We start from the raw sequence: 18,872 nt of genomic DNA, 5'->3' as shown, positions 1-18,872 counted from the left end.
AGTGAAGTGAAGTGAAGTGAAGTGGCGTATGGTTTTTAGTGCCGGGAGTGTCCGAGGATGTTCGGCTCGCCAGGTGCAAGTCTTTTTATTTGACGCCCGTAGACGCTGCGCGTCGCGAGGAGCAGGAAATGATGAAGACGACACATACACCCAGCCCCCGTGCCAGCGAAATTAACCAATGATGGTTAAATTTCCCGACCCTGCCAAGAATCGAACCCGGGGCCCCTGTGACAGCCATTTAGCCATGGAGCCGATCCGCCCGTAGTATTACGGCGGGTGTGCCCCAAGGCAGCGTGACTGCCCCCTGTCTGTTCAAACTATTTATCTCCGACATGCCTAAACCCCCTAAGGCTAAAATCTACTTATATGCTGACGACACGGCAATCTCCGTGGACTCATGACAGGCCCCCAGAATAGAAACCTACCTTCAGGACAGCTTCTCCACTCCCGAACCTTGGTTCGAACAGCGGAGAATCAAAATCAACGTAACTAAGAGTCACACTACTCTCTTCACCAGGCGGACTTCGAGACTTGAGGGCGGTCTAAACTTCTTTGGCGAAGTCATCAGATGGTCCCCAACCTCGAAGTACCTGGGCGTAACCCTAGACCGAGGACTGGCGTTTCGCCAGCATGCATCCCAAATTTCGGTCATCGCCCACAGAAGGGTATCACAATTATTCCCTTTACTTAACGCTAATAATAACCTCTCTACAGAAAACAAGCTCCTGCTGTTTGTCACCATGATAAGGCCGCTACTCGAGATCGAGTATGCCTTTCCTGTATAGGGCATTGCCGCCAACAGCAACCTGTACAAGGTACAAGTCGTCCAAAACCGGGCACTTCGCCTTATTACAGGGGCTGATTGGTACACTAGAAATACCGACATTCATGACGAATGTCACATTGCCATTCTGGAAGGAAGACGGGAGGCTCTACAAGCGGCTGCCTAAAACGTAGGCAACCCGCTTGTCAGCCAGCTAGGCAATTACGAGACCGATGGCCTCAAAACTCAAGATGCCAAAGGTCATCCTGCTTTAAAACCTGCACTTAGCGCCAGGCCACATACTGGCCAGCCATGACCTCGTCAGAATTGAACCCCTACTCCACACACTAAAGCAAGCATGGAAATTCACTTATTAAGATAGAGCTGTGAAAACCGGTATCGGTTGACAGGCCACAAAGTCGACGAAAGTACTGGGTGGGTGGGTGGGTCGGCTGGTGGACCCCCGGCAACCATAAAGGAAGGATCTTTCCTTCCTACTACTGAAGGTATAACAAAACAAACAAACCCCATGGCACTACAGCCCTTGAAGGGCCTTGGCCTACCAAGCGACCGCTGCTCACCCCGAATGCCTGCAGATTACGAGGTGTCGTGTGGTCAGCACGACGAATCCTCTCGGCCGTTATTCTTGGCTTTGTAGACCGGGGCCGCTATCTCACCGTCAGGTAGCTCCTCAATTCTAATCACGTAGGCTGAGTGGAACCAGCCCTCAGGTCCAGGTAAAAATCCCTGACCTGGCCGGGAATCGAACCTGGGGCCTCCGGGTAAGAGGTAGGCACGCTACCCGTACACCACGGGGCCGGCTCTACTGAAGGTATCGTTACACATAATTTTTATATGATTTTTTTCCTCCCTAAGTCTGCCTACCATTTCTCGATTGAAAAGGCCCAAATAGCTTGAATGTTTCTAATATTCAGAATTACTGAAACTGGCCGTTTGTTTGTTCGTTTTGTTTACAAGAGCACAGAACCAGTGTTGAAAGGATTTTCTCCTTAATGAATAGTCAATTGACTGCTGAAGTTAAAACAGGCTTTAAGTGACTTTGGTACTTACTTACTTACTGACTTACTTATTTTGCTTTACGTCGTACCGACACAGGCAGATCTTATGCCGACGATGGAACAGGACAGGGCTAGGAGTGGGAAGGAAGAGGCCGTGGCCTTAATTAAGATATAGCCCTAGCATTTGCCTGGTGTGAAAATGGGAAACCACGGAAAACTATCTTCAATGCTGCCGATAGTGAGGCTCGAACCCAGCTCACAGCTCCACGACCCTAACTGCACGGCCAACTCGCTCGGTAAGTGAGTAACTTCTGTAAGGACAGTTTTGTTAGAATATGATTTTATAGACGTGGCATTTCATGATTACCTGATTTTTTTCTGTTACTGTTATGGTGGAGTAGATTAATCCTGGTGAAAGTCTGGTGAGGTAATAAACACATCACTTCTATCTCAAGCACCCACCACACCGACCAACCACGTGTGAAACCACTAACCTCTCTCGACGACAACAATATTAAGAGTCTGCTGCTAAGCATCATACTAATAGTATGCTACCCTCTTAAAGCTGTCGTCTCCAAGATTGAAAGACAGGCATGAGCGAGTGGCATCTATTATAGTGTGACATGACTGTTTGGTTCTTGGCTCTCTCTTCAACAACCCATTATAATTATTAGTTTTTTTTTTTTTTACATAAATACATCTATCGTTTCGTTCCAGATCCGAGCCGATAAAAGCCGCCTCCTAAAGTATGTACAGAAAGGTAACTTACATCAATATGACCAAAATTCAAGTTTGAAATGTTTGTATTCAGAATTTTTTTTTTTTCTAAATTACCTGATTAGCTAACCACAATGTATTTTAAATCAGGGTGCAAAGTTTTTATAATTCTAACTCAAATAATGTTCAAGCTACAGATAATTTAGAAAATCAATTAATTTTCGCGCACGTTTACCTTTAATGGTAGTTGATTACTGCAGTACAATATCAGCATTAGTACGATTTGATTATGTAGCGGATTGTTAAATCTATGCTGGTTTTTTCTTTGGAATTTGTTTTACGTCGCACCCAGCGCTGTACTCCCAAAATGTTTGCAGGGTATACGCTGAAGCAAAGCGTCCAACTCCGTGGCTGAATGATCAGTGTTGAGGCCTTCGGTTCAGAGGGTTCAACGTTCGATTCTCAGCTGGGTCGATGATTTTAATCGCGTCTGATTAATTCCTCTGGCTCCGGTACTGAATGCTCGTGTTTGTCCCAACACGTTCCTCTTCATATTGAGACAACACACTGCACTACCAACCACCTCCGAAACACGCAGTAGTGACTGCATCCCTCCATATAATGTTCGCGTTAGGAAGGGCATCCAGTCGTAAGACAGGGACAACTCCACTTGTCCGACAAAGTTCACACACGCGACCCCACAGGTGGGAAAAGCGGTAGAAGAAGACTAAATAAGGACATGACAAATCCCGGATGCCAGACAACCCTGTCGTATGAAATTCCTGGGTTACAGCTGGAGTATTCTTCTTATTCTTATTGTTATTCTTGGCCCTGTTTTACATCCGGACGCCCTTCCTGATGCCAAACTTATTTATTTATTTATTTATTTATTTATTTATTTATTTATTTATTTATTTATTTATTTATTTATTTATTTATTTATTTATATGTACGGAAGGATGTAATCACTATTGCGTGTTTCTGGGGTGGTTGGCAGTGTAGTGTGTTGTCTGAATATGAAGAGGAAAGTGCTAGAACAAACACAAACAACCAGTTCTCGGGCCAGAAGAATTAAGAATCGAACCCGGGACATTCTGAACCGAAGGCAATTTAAAAGGAACCGGGTCAAAAAACAATTTACAATAGTGGACATGGACTTTAAGGATTTAAAAAACACTCCTAAACACTATAGTGAAGGACAAACTAAGTGTTGAGGGTAGAAAAGTACTGAGTAGAGAAATAACAATAATAAAAATAACAAAAGACAAGTCAGGTTTTTTGTTCAAGTTCTCATTCTCACATTCAGAGCCATGGACAAAAGTTCATACTTTCCGAAAACAACCTGGAAGGCCCAATAAGAACATAAAGATGAAAGTGTTGCTTACAAACGAAGTGTCGAATCAAGCACGGGAAAACCTGTCTACCCTGTACCCATCAGGAAAGGATATTGATCACTTAAAACACAGAGAGTTGCTTCGTCTACTGCCATACATTCCAGCAGTGCATCACGGGCTATATTTAAGCCTCAAACCAACCACTAGGAAAGTGATTGAAGATCTTGATAAAATTACTTACCTTACCATTTTCACTTTTCTATTTCTTATTTTTAATTTATTTTATTTTCCTTAGATCTCATAAAATCTATATCTGTACTTATAGTCTCATATTCTAAGAGTTTTTATATATACCACTATCCACCTTTTGAAGTACTAAAACAAAATCATATCATTTGTTACCTAGCAACAAATTTTATTCCTTGAATAACAACAATTGTGAATTATACTGCATCATTGTTTTTAACCTCAAGATCTACAGCAAGAGTGCTCAAGAACCTCTACATGAACTTCTATTTTTAATTCAAGAAAAGTGTCGTAAGTGTTACAATTGTGTTGACTTCTTGCCATTTTTGTGTCGGCTGATGGTGACATAGACATATGTCGAAACCGGTCCCATAACATATTAAATATGTTGCTACATTAATTCGTGTAACACCGAGCTCGATAGCTGCAGTCGCTTAAGTGCGGCCAGTATCCAGTATTCGGGAGATAGTAGGTTCGAACCCCACTGTCGGCAGCCCTGAAAATGGTTTTCCGTGGTTTCCCATTTTCACATCAGGCAAATGCTGGGGCTGTACCTTGATTAAGGCCACGGACGCTTCCCTCCCACGCCTAGCCCTTTTCCTGTCCCATCGTCGCCATAAGACCTATCTGTGTCGGCGCGACGTAAAGCAACTAGCAAAAAAAAAAAGAAAAAATCATGCAACAATATTATTGTATTGAATAGGTGGAACATCTTTCTCTTTTTAGCATTGTACCGAAAACCAAGACGGGGGAAAATCCAAATTTATAGTATTATCTTCTTTGCATACAGTATTACTTTTAAACTAATATCGTTTCATTGCGATTAAATTTAAAAAGTTAATCTACTCTTAATTTTCTGAGTTACACTGATATGTAATTAATTTAAAGACTATAAGTTGATATTTAAATTACCAATTTTGATGTGTGTTTTGTACAATCTAATAAAACCTTATTTATCTCGAAACTTTCCTTTCGTGCGTTAGCCCTTTCTCTTACTCAGGCACTCAATTATCATGCGAATATGGTCGAGTAAAATGAAATGTCGTATGGCTTTTAGTGCCGGAAGTGTCCGAGGACATCTTCGGCTCGCCAGGTGCAGGTCTTTTGATTTGACTCCCGTCGGCGACCTGCGCGTCGTGATGAGGATGAAATAATGATGAAGACAACACATACACCTGGCCCCTGTGCCAGCGAAATTAACCAATTATGGTTACAATTCCTGACCCTGCCGGGAATCGAACCTGGGACCCCTGTGACCAAAGGCTAGCACACTAACCATTTAGCCATGTGGCCGAGTGCAAACGAATGTTGGACAGCCCCGCACTACAACAATAGTCTAATTGGGGTCTGACAAGTGCAACATATTTGATATAAAGGTGAAAATTTCTTAAATATGTTTCTTGCAAGAGGGTTGGTCATTATCCCTACTACCAATTGTAGGCTCTAACACTCAAAGCTGTTAATATCAGGAAACTGTCACACAGAACAAATTAAGAGGGTCTGTATTTCCTCCATAAAGTAATAATAATACAATTAACGACAGTAAAATTCGTCATGTAAATCCCATTAGATTCCTGGATATATTTTTTTATACCGAACTCATCAATATACAGAATCATGACTGATTATAATCAAGTGCATCGTGTTTCAGACTTTAGGCTTGGGAGTAAGGAGACGAGTTGCTCGACTAAGCGGTACGTTCCGACCTGTCAGCGGAGAGATGGCGTGGAATGACATTAGTAGAGGAATAAGCCTGAGTGAAGATTTTAATAGTAGGAAAGTTGATAATATGAGGATAAAATTGGAATTAAAGGGGACAAATTGTGGCAAATATTAATTATAGGAAGAGGAATTAGGGACTGAAATAATTTATCATGGGAAATGTTTTATAAATTTCAAACTTATTTGAATTCATTTATGAAAAAAAAAATAATAAATTGCGGATGGCTTTTATGTAGTGCCGGGAGTGTCCGAGGACAAGTTTGGCTCGCCAGATGTAGGGCTTTTGATTTGACTCCCGTAGGCGATCTGCGCGTCGTGATAAGAATGAAATGACGATGGAGACGATACGTACACCCAGTCCCCGTGCCAGGGGAATTAACCAATTATGGTTAAAATTCCTGACCCTGCCAGGAATCGAACCCGGTCATTTAGGATAAGACTGGATAAACAATTGATAGACAATCTGCCACCTGGCCAACAGAACTGAATGCAGATCAATGAAGATTGATTGATTGATTGATTGATTGATTGATTGATTGATTTACGTGGATGTTTTCAACATGTAGGCCAGGCAATTTGGTACATCCCGTCATAGAGTGATGTAAGATGCAGTGTTGTTGGGAGGATAAGAAGACGAAATCTATCAGGCCAACTAACAAGTTCCAACGCACTCCTTGAATGGACAAAACTAATAATAATAATAATAATAATAATAATAATAATAATAATAATAATAATAATAATAATGTCCGGCTCCATGGCTAAATGGTTTGCGTGCTGGCCTTTGGTCAGGGGGGTTTTGTTTACTTATTTCTGGTGAAAGTTCCATGGGGGAGGAGGTTTCTAACCCCCATTACCGCCCCCCCCCGAATTGCAACGCCCCTAGAAAAAGGTGGTTTGAAGAATCCGGAAGAGAGAAAGAAAAATTCCAAGAAAAACTCTGGGCCCATACGTAAAAGAATGAGGAGAGGAGACTCAAATCTAAGAAATAATTGTATCAAAGAACAGAAGGGGTGTTTAACTGATGAGAAAAAGAAGGTTACAGTTCTATGGACACTTGTTGAGTATGGAGAGTACCAGATTAGCGAAGAGAATCTTTGAATTCTTCAGGAAGAGGAATACAGAGAAGTGAGGTTGGACTTGACGACGATGGAGTTTCCGGGAGATAATGTCAAGGACAGAAATCAATTTAGACAACTCGTCAAAAAGTTCCGCGGATTCGAGGAGACTGAGGAAACGCTTGTGAGAAAAGACCGTCCTATATAAAGGAACAGAAGAAGGAAGTGGGAGAAAGGATGAAAAGAGACTCGCAGAAAGTGAACGCAAAGAAGGCTTAAAACTACTGCAAAGATTGTCAAACGTGGTCCATAGACGGCGAAAACGAATATTTAAGACCTAACTCTAAGCAAGGTTGGACTACAGATATCATTCGAGAAAACTAAATTATTATGTTCAAGAGCCTGAGAACAAAATATGATACAAGTGACAGGGTCCCTTACTTTAAATACGTCGGAGAATTTATCGAACCGAGAAGCCTTAAAGAGATCTCACAACAAACTCGTCTTCAAGAATTTAAAAAAGCACTAAGTGTTAGTCCAAAACATCTACAACAACAAATTAATGTCAAGACATACACAAATTCGGCATTACAACACCGTCATAAAAACAACAGTCCTTTACGCAGGTGAAAAACTGGCAGTCAACAGAAAATAAGAACTTGAAATCAAAAGACTTAAGCATGAAAGTTGCTTTACGTCGCACAGACACAGTGAGGTCTTATGGAGACGATGGGACAGGAAAGGCCTAGGAATGGGAAGGAAGCGGCCGTGGCCTTAATTAAGGTACAGCCGCAGCATTTGCTTGGTGTGGAAATGGGAAACCACGGAAAACGATCTTCAGGGCTGCCGACAGTGGGGTTCGAACTCACTATCTCCCGGATGCGAGCTGACAGCTGCGCGCTCCTAACCGAACGGCCAACCCGCCCGGTCCTTGATTAAGGTTCAGTTTGGTGTGAAAATGGGAAACCACGGAAAACCATATTCAAGGCTGCCGACGGTGGGGTTCGAACCCACTATCTCCCGAATACTGAATACTGGCCGCAATTAAGTGACTGCAGCTATCAAGCTCGGTGAAGAAATCAAGAAAAAAAGGAAGAGAGGAAGATCATTAGGAAAATCTTAGGATCAAGATACACCCAAGACGGTTACAGGTTACAATCAACCAAAACAACAGAAAAGTTCTCAAACATCGAAATTGGCATTAGGAAAAGACAAATTAAATTCTTCGGTCATCTCACTAGATTACCAGAAAATCGATCGAGAAAAAAGGATAATAATTATGTAACCGCACGTAAGAACTCCACACCCTGACTTAACGAACTTTTAAAGGACCTCAAAAACGCAAACATAAGTTCAACAAACATTCTAGAAAGAGACATCTTTAGACATAAAGTAAATAATTGGGAGGCTACATCAGAGCCACCACAATAATAGCAGTCCAGACCAAAGTGGTCGGAAGAACGAAAGCCTATTGGAGAAATAAGAAGAGCCCACAGAAGAATTGAGTTATTTGCTTAACGTCTTCCAATATTGGGAGAATTCGCTGCTACTGCTACTACTACTGCCTAAGTCTAAGCAAGGTTTAATTTACTAAATATCCTCCCCTGACTGCAGGACGAAGAATTTTCCCTCTCTGTGTGAAAGGAATTCTCTCGAACTTATCACATTTCAAGTGGATATAGCAGCAGGCACGGCTAGTGTAGTAAAGATGTCATCTCGGCGAGGGTGGAGGTGGTGGCCTGCAATGTGGCAGTACAAGGACCTGTAAATTTATTGCTTCTACGGGAAAATGAAACTCTCTCCAGTACAATGCGCCAAAACACCACGTGCCTGGGGAAAAAAAATCCTGGGAGACAGTCTGTTTGAGTTCTTTTTTTTTCACCCTAAATATATTTGAAAGGCTGTGGGGTAGAGGAAGGGAAGGGCATGGTTCGATTTAGGTTTGCCAGATGTCTCCCACTGTATGGAGTATTGCGCATTCAAGGAAGAAGCAAGCAAGACATAAAATGAAGGTCACCTTCAGCAAAGAAAGCTTTAAAAAATTAACTCACTACAAACATGAATATACGTGCCAAAGTGTCGTTTCTGAAAGTATTTCTCTGGAACGAAGCATTGTATGGGAGTGAAACAATAGATGATAACTCTTGCACAAAGGAAGATAGCAGACGCCTTTAAAATGTGGTGCTATAGAGGAAGTGGATCGATCGAGTCACAAACGAAGAGATATTGAAATGAGTAGGTGTGAACAGAACGTCTCGCCCACTCGCGTATGGATGCGGGATGATGATGATGATTGATGATGATGATGATGATGATAACGAGGTAGGGAGAGGGTGGAATTCGGTATCGGCACGTAGCGTGCACTTGTCGAATAACACCTAGGGGTCTGCTCAAAGCTTTACGTCCCCATCGGACGGACGAATCACCATCAACAGCATCATATGCCCTCACTCTGCGGAAAGGTTTAGAATTATTGAATCCAGGCTTTTGGCACCCAAACTAGCGATTTAACCCTGGAGTGGTCGCAGTGGGTCTACGAGACCCGGGCGGACATACTTATTGGTGTTCCTGTTGTTGTAATGCACCGAGCGCTTCCCCATCCCTGGTAGCTTCTTGGCTCCCGACCTTCAAACGTACACAGTAGCCAGCACTCAGTTACCTTGGAAATTTTGCGCGTACAGGCTGTTTAGGGTCTCGCAGACCCGGTGCGACTGTTAACGTTGGTCTTTGTTGTCAAACTCTGCATTGTTAGTTTAGTACACTTTTTCTTCTGTGTAACAATGGATCGAGCTAATTCTGCCTGGATTCGTTACATATTGGAGGAATCTGAAGATGAAGACGCTCTTGGTCATTTCTGCCCAACATACGATGACAGGAAGACATCCTTCATCTGCCCAAAGTGCCAAAATTTCATTTGCAGAGAACATGGACAACTTGTCTGTAGAATGTGCATAGAAATTGATTAAAGTGACGTTTCCCTGTACTTGGATGCTTCTAAAACTAATCTGATTTTTATTTTATGAATTGTGACACATAATTCACACATACCTAAAAAATCCATATTTTTGTACCAATAGTTCAAGTTTGAAGTTCTCAAAAATATGTTTTATTAAGACTGTAGAAAATAGATGAAAGTGTTGCTTTGTGCATGTAGATGCAGGAAAAAGTGAAAAAAATGATGTAAAATACATTCTACTGTTACCATGTTTTACCTGTCACAAGTTAACAGAAAACAATCACTTTTTCAGTGTAGTTATAAAATACATTTTTGGTTCAGAAACGGGATAGTTAAATATTGTAGTCATAAACTACATTAAAATAAACGAAATAACGTCCTATAATACTGTAATTGGAAATAAAGTATAAACATCTAATAGTAAAACACTGAGAAAAAATGGGCCTGAGAGACCCGGTGCGACCATTAATATTGACAAAACCCAAGCGACCACTCCAGGGTTAAAATTGTATATCACCACCTATCCTACCCTGCCGGCCAACATCCTGATGGTAAATATTTTTCGACCGACGGATTCGAACCGGTTAACCACGTTGTCAGACCATTATAGACTTGATGACGCCTTAAGGTCTATTCACACATATCCGTGTCGTGTCAGTGCCGTGACGTCTCAGTGATGGCTATCCACACCTATCAGTATTGTTTCAGTTTCAGTTCAATGATTGCCGAGATGTCAAAGTTTACGGACGAGGAATTGGCGGCTATTGCTATAATTCTAGGTGAAGAGGAACAGTGTCAGTTTAAAAAAAGCAAGTGGGTACCTTGTTTAAGGAACTAATTAAACTAAATATTCTGAATATTTCCGAATGTCTGAAAATTGTTTTAACATATTGCTTAGTAAACTGGAAGTTCATTTAAAACGACAAGACACCCGCTGGAGAAAGGCGATAATACCGAGAGAATGGTTAGCAGGTCTGAGGCAAGTGAATAATACAGTACAAATACAATGAAACAAATATTTACTTAACCACACACATTGAACTTACGTTGCTCATTTAATATTCACTAGCGCGTACAAACTTCACAGCAGAACACGTCCGTGAAGCAGCAAAAATATCTTGGCAACAATACTCAATATCACGGAACGGATACTGACGCAGAAAATACGGCACTGCGCCGGACAAGTGTGGACACGACAGTCAGATTCAAAGGAACGATATGGATCATCACTGACACTGATGCAATTTCACGGAAATGACACGTCACGGCACTGACACGTCACGGATATGTGTGAATAGACCTTTAACGATCATGGCCACTAGGCGGGCTGTTGTACCAAGACCGCGATTGATGACAATGCTGTTAAATGTAACAATGAAAATGAAATGGCGTATGGCTTTTTAGTGCCGGGAGTGTCCGAAGGCAAGTTTGGTTCACCAGATGCAGGTCTCTTGATTTGATTCCCGCAGGCGACCTGCGCGTCGTGATAAGGATGAAATGATGATGAAGACGACACAAACACCCAGCCCCCGTGCCAGCGAAATTAACTAATTAAGGTTAAAATTCCCGACCCTGCCGGGAATCGAACCCGGGACCCTTGTGGCCAAAGGCCAGCACGCTAACCCTTCAGCCATGGAGCCGGACGATGCTTTGGGACAGCCTTTGCACTCGACAAGAGCTCAGTGAATCGACAAGTGTGACGATCCCAGAGCGACACAACTTTATTCAACAACGAGAAGGAGAAACTCTCATAAAGCTTTCTAAACCATCTTCTGATGATTCAGCATTATGGGAAGTGAATGATGAGTAACTACGAGTTTTCATAGCTCACAAAGAAATAAAGCAGGCAGACTTTTCTAAAGCCCGCTTCTGTAGTGTAGTGGTTATTGTGATTAGCTGCCACCCCCGGATGTCCGAGTTCGATTCTCGGCTCTGCCACGAAATTTGAAAAGTGGTACGAGGACTGAAACTGTGTCCACTCAGTCTCGGGCGGTCAACTGACAAGGGAACCTTTTCACCTGTAAATCTCCGATCTGATTGAAATTTGGTAGCCTACAACGACTTCAGTAAGAATGCTTCATTCAGCCATATCAAAATTAGATGCCCAGTCGTATATTTAGTACCTGCTTTGAGGTGTCAAAGTTTGCTCATCTAAGCATCGCATAGACACGAGTGAGCGACGGGAAGCCGAGGCTAGGGAAGTAATTAGCGCTGTGAAGAGGAGGCGGTCCTCCTGTTGATTAAATCGGATAATACGATTACAGCGCTCCTCCGGTGATCTCCGGTACTACCGATGGAGGCAAAGCAGTTACGGAGCTCCGGAGGTTAACCGGAGGGCCGCCTCCTATTCGCAACAGTAGCTCCGAGTGCAAGGACGGAGTGGGCTGTAATTTCTATCTTACATCCGTGAATGTAGGCGCCCTATAAAAATCGTTGCCTACATACACAAAAATTGATCTATATCACCGATATTCCATACAATACCCCTTAACAAAGAACGTATAGTCATTCAGAATAATTAATGCATCCTCTCATTTCTTATCAAGAAAATGTAATTATATCGACATATAATTCACATCCCATATACCTGTAGGTATAAACCCTGTAGATACAACAAACACTACATCTAAACAGATTCAGTTGTTTCTCAGAAAAGTGCAGGCCCTACCTGTGCAGAACTTACACAGTAGGGCCTATACTTCGTTCATTATTATTATTATTATTATTATTATTATTATTATTATTATTATTATATCCGCCTCTGTGATGCAGTGGTTAGTGTGATTAGCTGCCACCCCCAGAGGCCCGGGTTCGATTCCCGGCTCTGCCACGAAATTTGAAAAGTGGTTTGAGGGCTGGAACGGGGTACACTCAGCTTCGTGAGGTCAAATGAGTAGAGGGGGGTTCGATTCCCTCCTCAGCCATCCTAGAAGTGATTTTCCGTGGTTTCACACTTCTCCTCCAGGCAAATGCCGGGATGGTACTAATTTAAGTCCACGGGCGCTTCCTTCCCTCTTCCTTGCCTATCCCTTCCAATCTTCCCATCCCCCACGAGGCCCCTGTTCAGCATAGCAGGTGAGGCCACCTGGGCGAGGTACTGGTCATACTCCTCAGTTGTATCCCCCAACCCAGAGTCTGAAGCTCCAGGACACTGCCCTTGAGGCGGTAGAGGTGGGATCCCCCGCTCAGTCCGAGGGAAAAACCGAACCTGGAGGGTAAACAGATGATGATGATGATGATGATGATGATGATGATGATGATGACCTTTCCTCACAGTACTTGCTGCGCGAGTCTCCTCTCCTCTACTTGCTGTGGCGCTGTACGAATCGGTTAGCCTCAACGAACGACATTTTGTGCGCATTTTCGCTGAGTACTTTCCTAAATGATTAAATAAATTAAAGAAAAGAATGAGGTGGAAAAACACTAGAGATTGTACAACTTAATTTCTTTTATAATTCTTAGTTTCAGGAGAAATTTTTAAATAACTGTTAGGTTCTTCAGTCTGACGAAACTTTAAAAAAAGGCTAAAATGGCATTAAAATATTTTTCTCCACAAAGTGGAGGGCAACTGCTCCCCCTCGCCCCCCCCCCCCCCCCCCTCCCACCACAATCGCCGCTACTGCTTCCCGTCGCTCACTCCTGTCTGTGCAGTGCTTAAAGGAGCAAACTTTCACTCCTCAAAACCAGTACTAAATATAACGATTAGCCATCTATTTTCGATATGGCTGTATAAAATATTCCTACCGAAGTCGTCGTACTAAATCTCAGTCAGATCGGAGACTTACAGATGAAAGGGTTTCCTTGTGAGTAGATGGGGGTTCGATTCCCCCTCAGCCATCCTCGAAATTGTTTTCCGTGGTTTCCCACTTCTCATCCAGGCAAATAACGGGATAGTACCTAACTTAAGGCCACGGTCTCGTCCTTACCTCTTTCCTGTCTGTCTATCCCTTCCTATTTTCCCATCCCCAGCCCCAACAAAACCCCTGTTCAACACAACAGGTGAGGCTGCCTGGGCGAGGTACTGGTCCTCCTTCCTAGTGGGATCTCCCCAACCGAAAGTCACACGCTAGGACACTGACCCTGAGGCGGTAGAGGTGTGATCCCTCGCAGAGTCCGGAGGAAGAACCAACCCTGGACGGTAAATGGATTAAGAAAGAAAGAAAGAAAGAAAGAAAGAAAGAAAGAAAGAAAGAAAGTAAGAAAGAAAGAAGACTTTTCTAAATCTGAAATATTTTTTGTAAATTGTGAAGCGAGATTGGTTAGTGTATCAATTTGTCTCTATGCCTCACAAACAAAACTATATCCCAGTTTTCACGTCAAATCAATTAAGAGAAGCGAATGAACGACTGAACAGAGTGGGTTCGAGCCCCACTGTCGGCTGTCCTTAGAATGGTTTTCTGTGGATTCTCATTTTCACTCCAGGCAAATACCGGGACAGTTCCTATTCAAAGGCCACAGTCGATTTCTTCCACATCCTTACCCGATTTCATTCACGATCAACCATTTAATCTTCTTTATCTCCTCAACTGAGGATGGCGTCAGGAAGGACATCAGACTATAAAACATGCCATATATTTCCATCTCACCTCGTCTCCGACCCCGTATCAGGAAACGGTAACAAAGGGCTGGCATACACACGCACGTAAACTCACGATCATTAGAATCGAGTGAGGTGGTATTGGTGGTGATTATTGTTTTAAGAGGAAGTGCAACCAGGCAACCATCCTCTTAATCGGGTGAGATGGGAATCACCTAACTTTTGGGCGTAGATTTTGGCCAACCCTGAGCATCGAGAAGAGACCAGCAAGGCAACGTCACGTGTTCATCTTCCAGGTAGTGTGGCTTGTGACATCACGCACTCGCAAGATGCTCACAAGTCACTCCTATTCGATTGGCAGTTTCAGGGGTACTGGTTAAGATGTTTCTTCGCCGGGCTGACAATAAACGGTGTCTACTAGGGGTGGGATGCGGGTCTCTCTTGGGGTTCCCCTTATTGTTGCTGTTGCCCCTGTGCCAAACACTCTAAAGACTCTCCTTCCCATTCCCGCTATATACAATACATCCCCCCCCCCCCCATGTATGTATTCATGAGTCTTTTCCAATTCTAAGGCCAAAGTAAACTTTGTTGAATTATGTAAATGTATTACTTTCTGCTGAATGACAGAAATTTTACTTTTTAAGAAATAGAAATTCCGTCATCCCCATCCAAGGCATTGTAAATCGTAGCTTGAAAGCTTAAACCCTGTATATTTGTAAATTGTAACACACAGTTTATAACATGTTAGTTTTCTTTGAATGTATAAATATAAGAAAATAAAACTATTTGTTTATGTCGAGCACAGTATAAATCAAACCAGGATACCTTGAAAAGGTCGGTTTTCTTAAATACTGTATCCCATTCAGCATTTCGCTGAGCAGTGGAGGAGAGCTTCGTAATGACAATCGAACGTCACTGTTCCCTTCCCTGCAAAGTGCGTTCGCTTTCTCGCTTCACTGTGACGTATGCTTGCTACGTAAGCTGCCCGCATTTACGTCAGGCCAGCCCGGCCGCACTGGGCTAGCCTCAACTGGCGCCCAGCTGAACACCTGTGACCTAGATTTAGTGACGGGTAGTTCGCGAACGAACTAGTTCTCCGGAGCTACTTCACTCCTACGAACTGTGAAGTGTTTACTCGTCTCTCAAGATGTAATTCACGAACTATATATATATACACACAGACCAAAAAACATAACGAATGACCTGTGAAGTGTTCGCTCGTCTCTCGAGAACACTTCGCGAATTGTACTTCACGAGTGCGAAGGGAATGGGAAGGAACTTGTTCGCGGACGAACTACTTCAGCGGTTGCAGTGTGCTCTGGTGGGAAAATTACTCATTTTGAAGTGGTTCGTGAAGTAGTTCTTTCTTGGGAGTGAGAGTGAATGAACTAGTTCCCAGATGTAAAACTGCTTCTTCCCATTACTACCTAGATTATACTTCGCCTTGTTCAAATACGTTTGCATTCTAGCCTATCAGTGGCGAAAGATCCTTTCCCTAGATTTCAGTAAGTTTACAAAGACACCTCCGTACAGGCCATGAAGGTCCTCGGAGGAGTGGAAGGTAAATACTTCCACCATTGTAAACCGCGGCACTTGATGGGGTAGAATGGTTAGCTCTACGCCCGGCCGCCTTTGCCCCCTGGTGTAGGCTGAGTGAACCTCAGGGCCATATGCACCTCCGAAAGTCGAAATCTCGTTTCTTAAATTTGACGACTTCCTGACGGGGATTCGAACCCACGTCCTTCCGGGCGAACCGAGCACGCCTTTACCGCCTCGGCCAGGCAGCCCCTATCAGTAAGTTTAGTTTCAATAAAACCACACAACGTGAGGAAGGTTCGCAAACACAAAGTCTAAAAATAATGCTAAGGTAGAAAACAAGAAAAGAGTAGCACTGCACAATTTTCAGAATGTTGAAGAATAAAACAGCTATGAACGTGACTTCTCAATCCCAAACCATGGTTCCTGAAAACACTGTGAAACAGCAAGATAGAATGAGAAAATATTTTTAAAAAGGGAGAAGGACTCACCGACAGTTTCAGCCAAGGTGTTCGGCAGGCCTCCCATGTTGCTGTACCCATACGTGTTCAAGTTCCCAATATACCGAGCGAGGCCGTAGGGAAACACCTTCCCCTGGAAGCAAAAGTAAGTACCTTTAAAGTCCATCATTTTTATCAGAAAAAAAGTGATACCGATGGAACTTCAGCCTAGATTATCCTGGTTCAATTCTCAGTGCTGCAAAGAGTTTCAAAGCCTTCATGTGTACCACAACAAAAGGCGCCACACTTGAACACCACTGGTTCGCGAAAAAGGTGAGCTGAAGCGAGGTAATTACTAAGAATAGTATGATGTATTAAACAGGATGCAATGTGTTCAATACAACAGAAATACAATGCATTAATGTTAATCATCCATACATACATTACATACATACGTCTTCATTATAAATCGTTATGCCTTTCAGCATTCAGTCTGCAAGCCTCTGTGAATTTACTCAACGCCGCCACAATCCTCTATTTGTAACTAGTTCTGTAGCCTCGTTTAGTTCTATACCTCTTATTTTTAAATCTTTAGAAACTGAGCCTAAATTTCGTCGCCTTGGTCTCCCTCTACTTCTCTTACCCTCCATACCCAGAGTAACAGTAACCTATCCTCCCCCATTTCACCTCACGCGACTCCATCACCGAAGCATGTTTATGCGTACAGCTTCATCCGTCGAGTTCGTTCCTAACATAGCCTTTATCTCCTAATTCCGAGTACCCTCCTGCCATTGTTCCCACCTGTTTGTACCAGCAATCATTCTCGCTACTTTCATGTCTGTTAATTCTAACTTATGAATAAGATATCCTGAGTCCACCCAGCTTTCACTCCCGTAAAGAAAAGTTGATCTGAAAACAGACCTATGTAAAGATAGTTTCGTCTGGAAGCTGACTTCATTCTTACAGACTACTGTTGACCGCAACTGCGGGCTCACTGCATTAGCTTTAGTGCACCTTGATTCAATCTCATGTACTATTCTACCATCCTGGGAGAACACACACCATAAATACTTGAAATGCTCTACCTGTTTCAGCTTTATATCCCCAATCTGACATTAAATTCTCTTGGATTTCTTACCTACTGACATCAATTTAGTCTTCGAAAGGCTAATTTTCATACCATACTCATTGCACCTATTTTCATGTTGCAAGATATTAGACTGCAGGCTTTCGGCACAATCTGCCATTAAGACCAAGTCGTCAGCATAGGCCAGAGTGCTTACTACATTTCCACCTAACTGAATCCCTCCCTGCCACTTTATACCTTTCAGCAGATAGGCTAATCCATGTAAATTATGAACAACAAAGGTGAAAGATTACATCCTTGTCTAACCCCTGTAAGTATTTTGAACCAAGAAATCATTCTACCATCAATTCTCACTACAGCCCAATTGTTAACATAAATGCTTTTGATTGCTTTTAATAATCTACCCTTAATCCCAGTCCCCCACTACACGAACATAAACATAACTGCCTATTCCTCACGTAGCATTTTTCAATTACCTGGCGCATACTGAAAATCAGATCCTGACAGCCCGTCTGTGGTCTGAAACCACACTGGTTTACATCCAACTTCCTCTCAGCCACTAATGTTAATCAATATGCAATAAATGTAGTTCATTGAAAAACAAATTTACGTTAGAACAGAATAATTTATTACATCTAGTACATGTTTCTTCCCCTAAGGAACATCATCAGCTAGAATAAATTACGATAATATATCAGAATACAAAAATTACATTAGACTGGAAAGATAAATTAAAAACACTTTTATATACAAGAACATTTAAAGTAAATTATTAGCAATAACCATTTAAATATTTTAAGCTATTCTTAAATATTCGCTACTTGATTGTATTCTCAATACGGGTATTTATCTTAAAATGAAGTTGTTAAAGCTTGTTACATGTAATGTAGACCAGATATCACACAAAATGTCTATGCTTCATTTTTACACATATGATGCAAATTTAAAAAAAAAACACTAGCCATTTTCAGTGCAGTGCAATGCAATATCCATACCTGTCAACCTTCGAAAACAAAAAGTCGGGAGATGTAGAAAAATCGCTTTTTCAACCATGCGATGCTGAAATACCACACCGACAAACAGTACAGAACGGGAACTGTTCAAAAAATTGTAAAAAAAAAATCGCTTTGCGAAAATAAAATGATCATAAATATGTCTGTTGGTCATGGCCATCCATCAACGGCTGCTAATTTCAGATGACCATCAGCTATAAGATATAGCCTGAAATAATTCTACGGAATTGTTGAAGCTGCCGGATTATTCACCAGCAGCTTAGATAGTACAGAAGCAATTCTGTAAGTTAATAAGGTGACGGCTGAATACTACTACAATCACTATTTTTTAATACTTGTTCATAACTACACCACTTCTCAATCACTGATAAGTTTACACAATTTTAATTTTATTGTTTCCAAGATCCAATGAGCTAATGCTCATATTGGGGCAGTACATAAAAG

At 42.2% G+C, this 18,872-nt stretch overlaps 1 protein-coding gene across 1 annotated transcript in view; it reads right to left on the bottom strand.

The window, feature by feature from the left end:
• Nucleotides 1–18,872, bottom strand: part of LOC136857175 (uncharacterized) — a 334,952-nt gene that overhangs the window by 104,763 nt on the left and 211,317 nt on the right. Inside the window, exon 2 of the mRNA XM_068224990.1 lies at nucleotides 16,380–16,482. Coding sequence (XP_068081091.1) covers nucleotides 16,380–16,482 — 103 coding nt within the window. The remainder of the gene's footprint in view (nucleotides 1–16,379; nucleotides 16,483–18,872) is intronic.

Source organism: Anabrus simplex, chromosome 1 (assembly GCF_040414725.1).
Source record: "Anabrus simplex isolate iqAnaSimp1 chromosome 1, ASM4041472v1, whole genome shotgun sequence".
In the NCBI taxonomy this organism is placed as follows: Eukaryota; Metazoa; Arthropoda; class Insecta; order Orthoptera; family Tettigoniidae; genus Anabrus; species Anabrus simplex.
The sequence above is the reverse complement of the archived record's forward strand: the minus strand, read 5'-3'. Positions and strand labels throughout refer to the sequence as shown.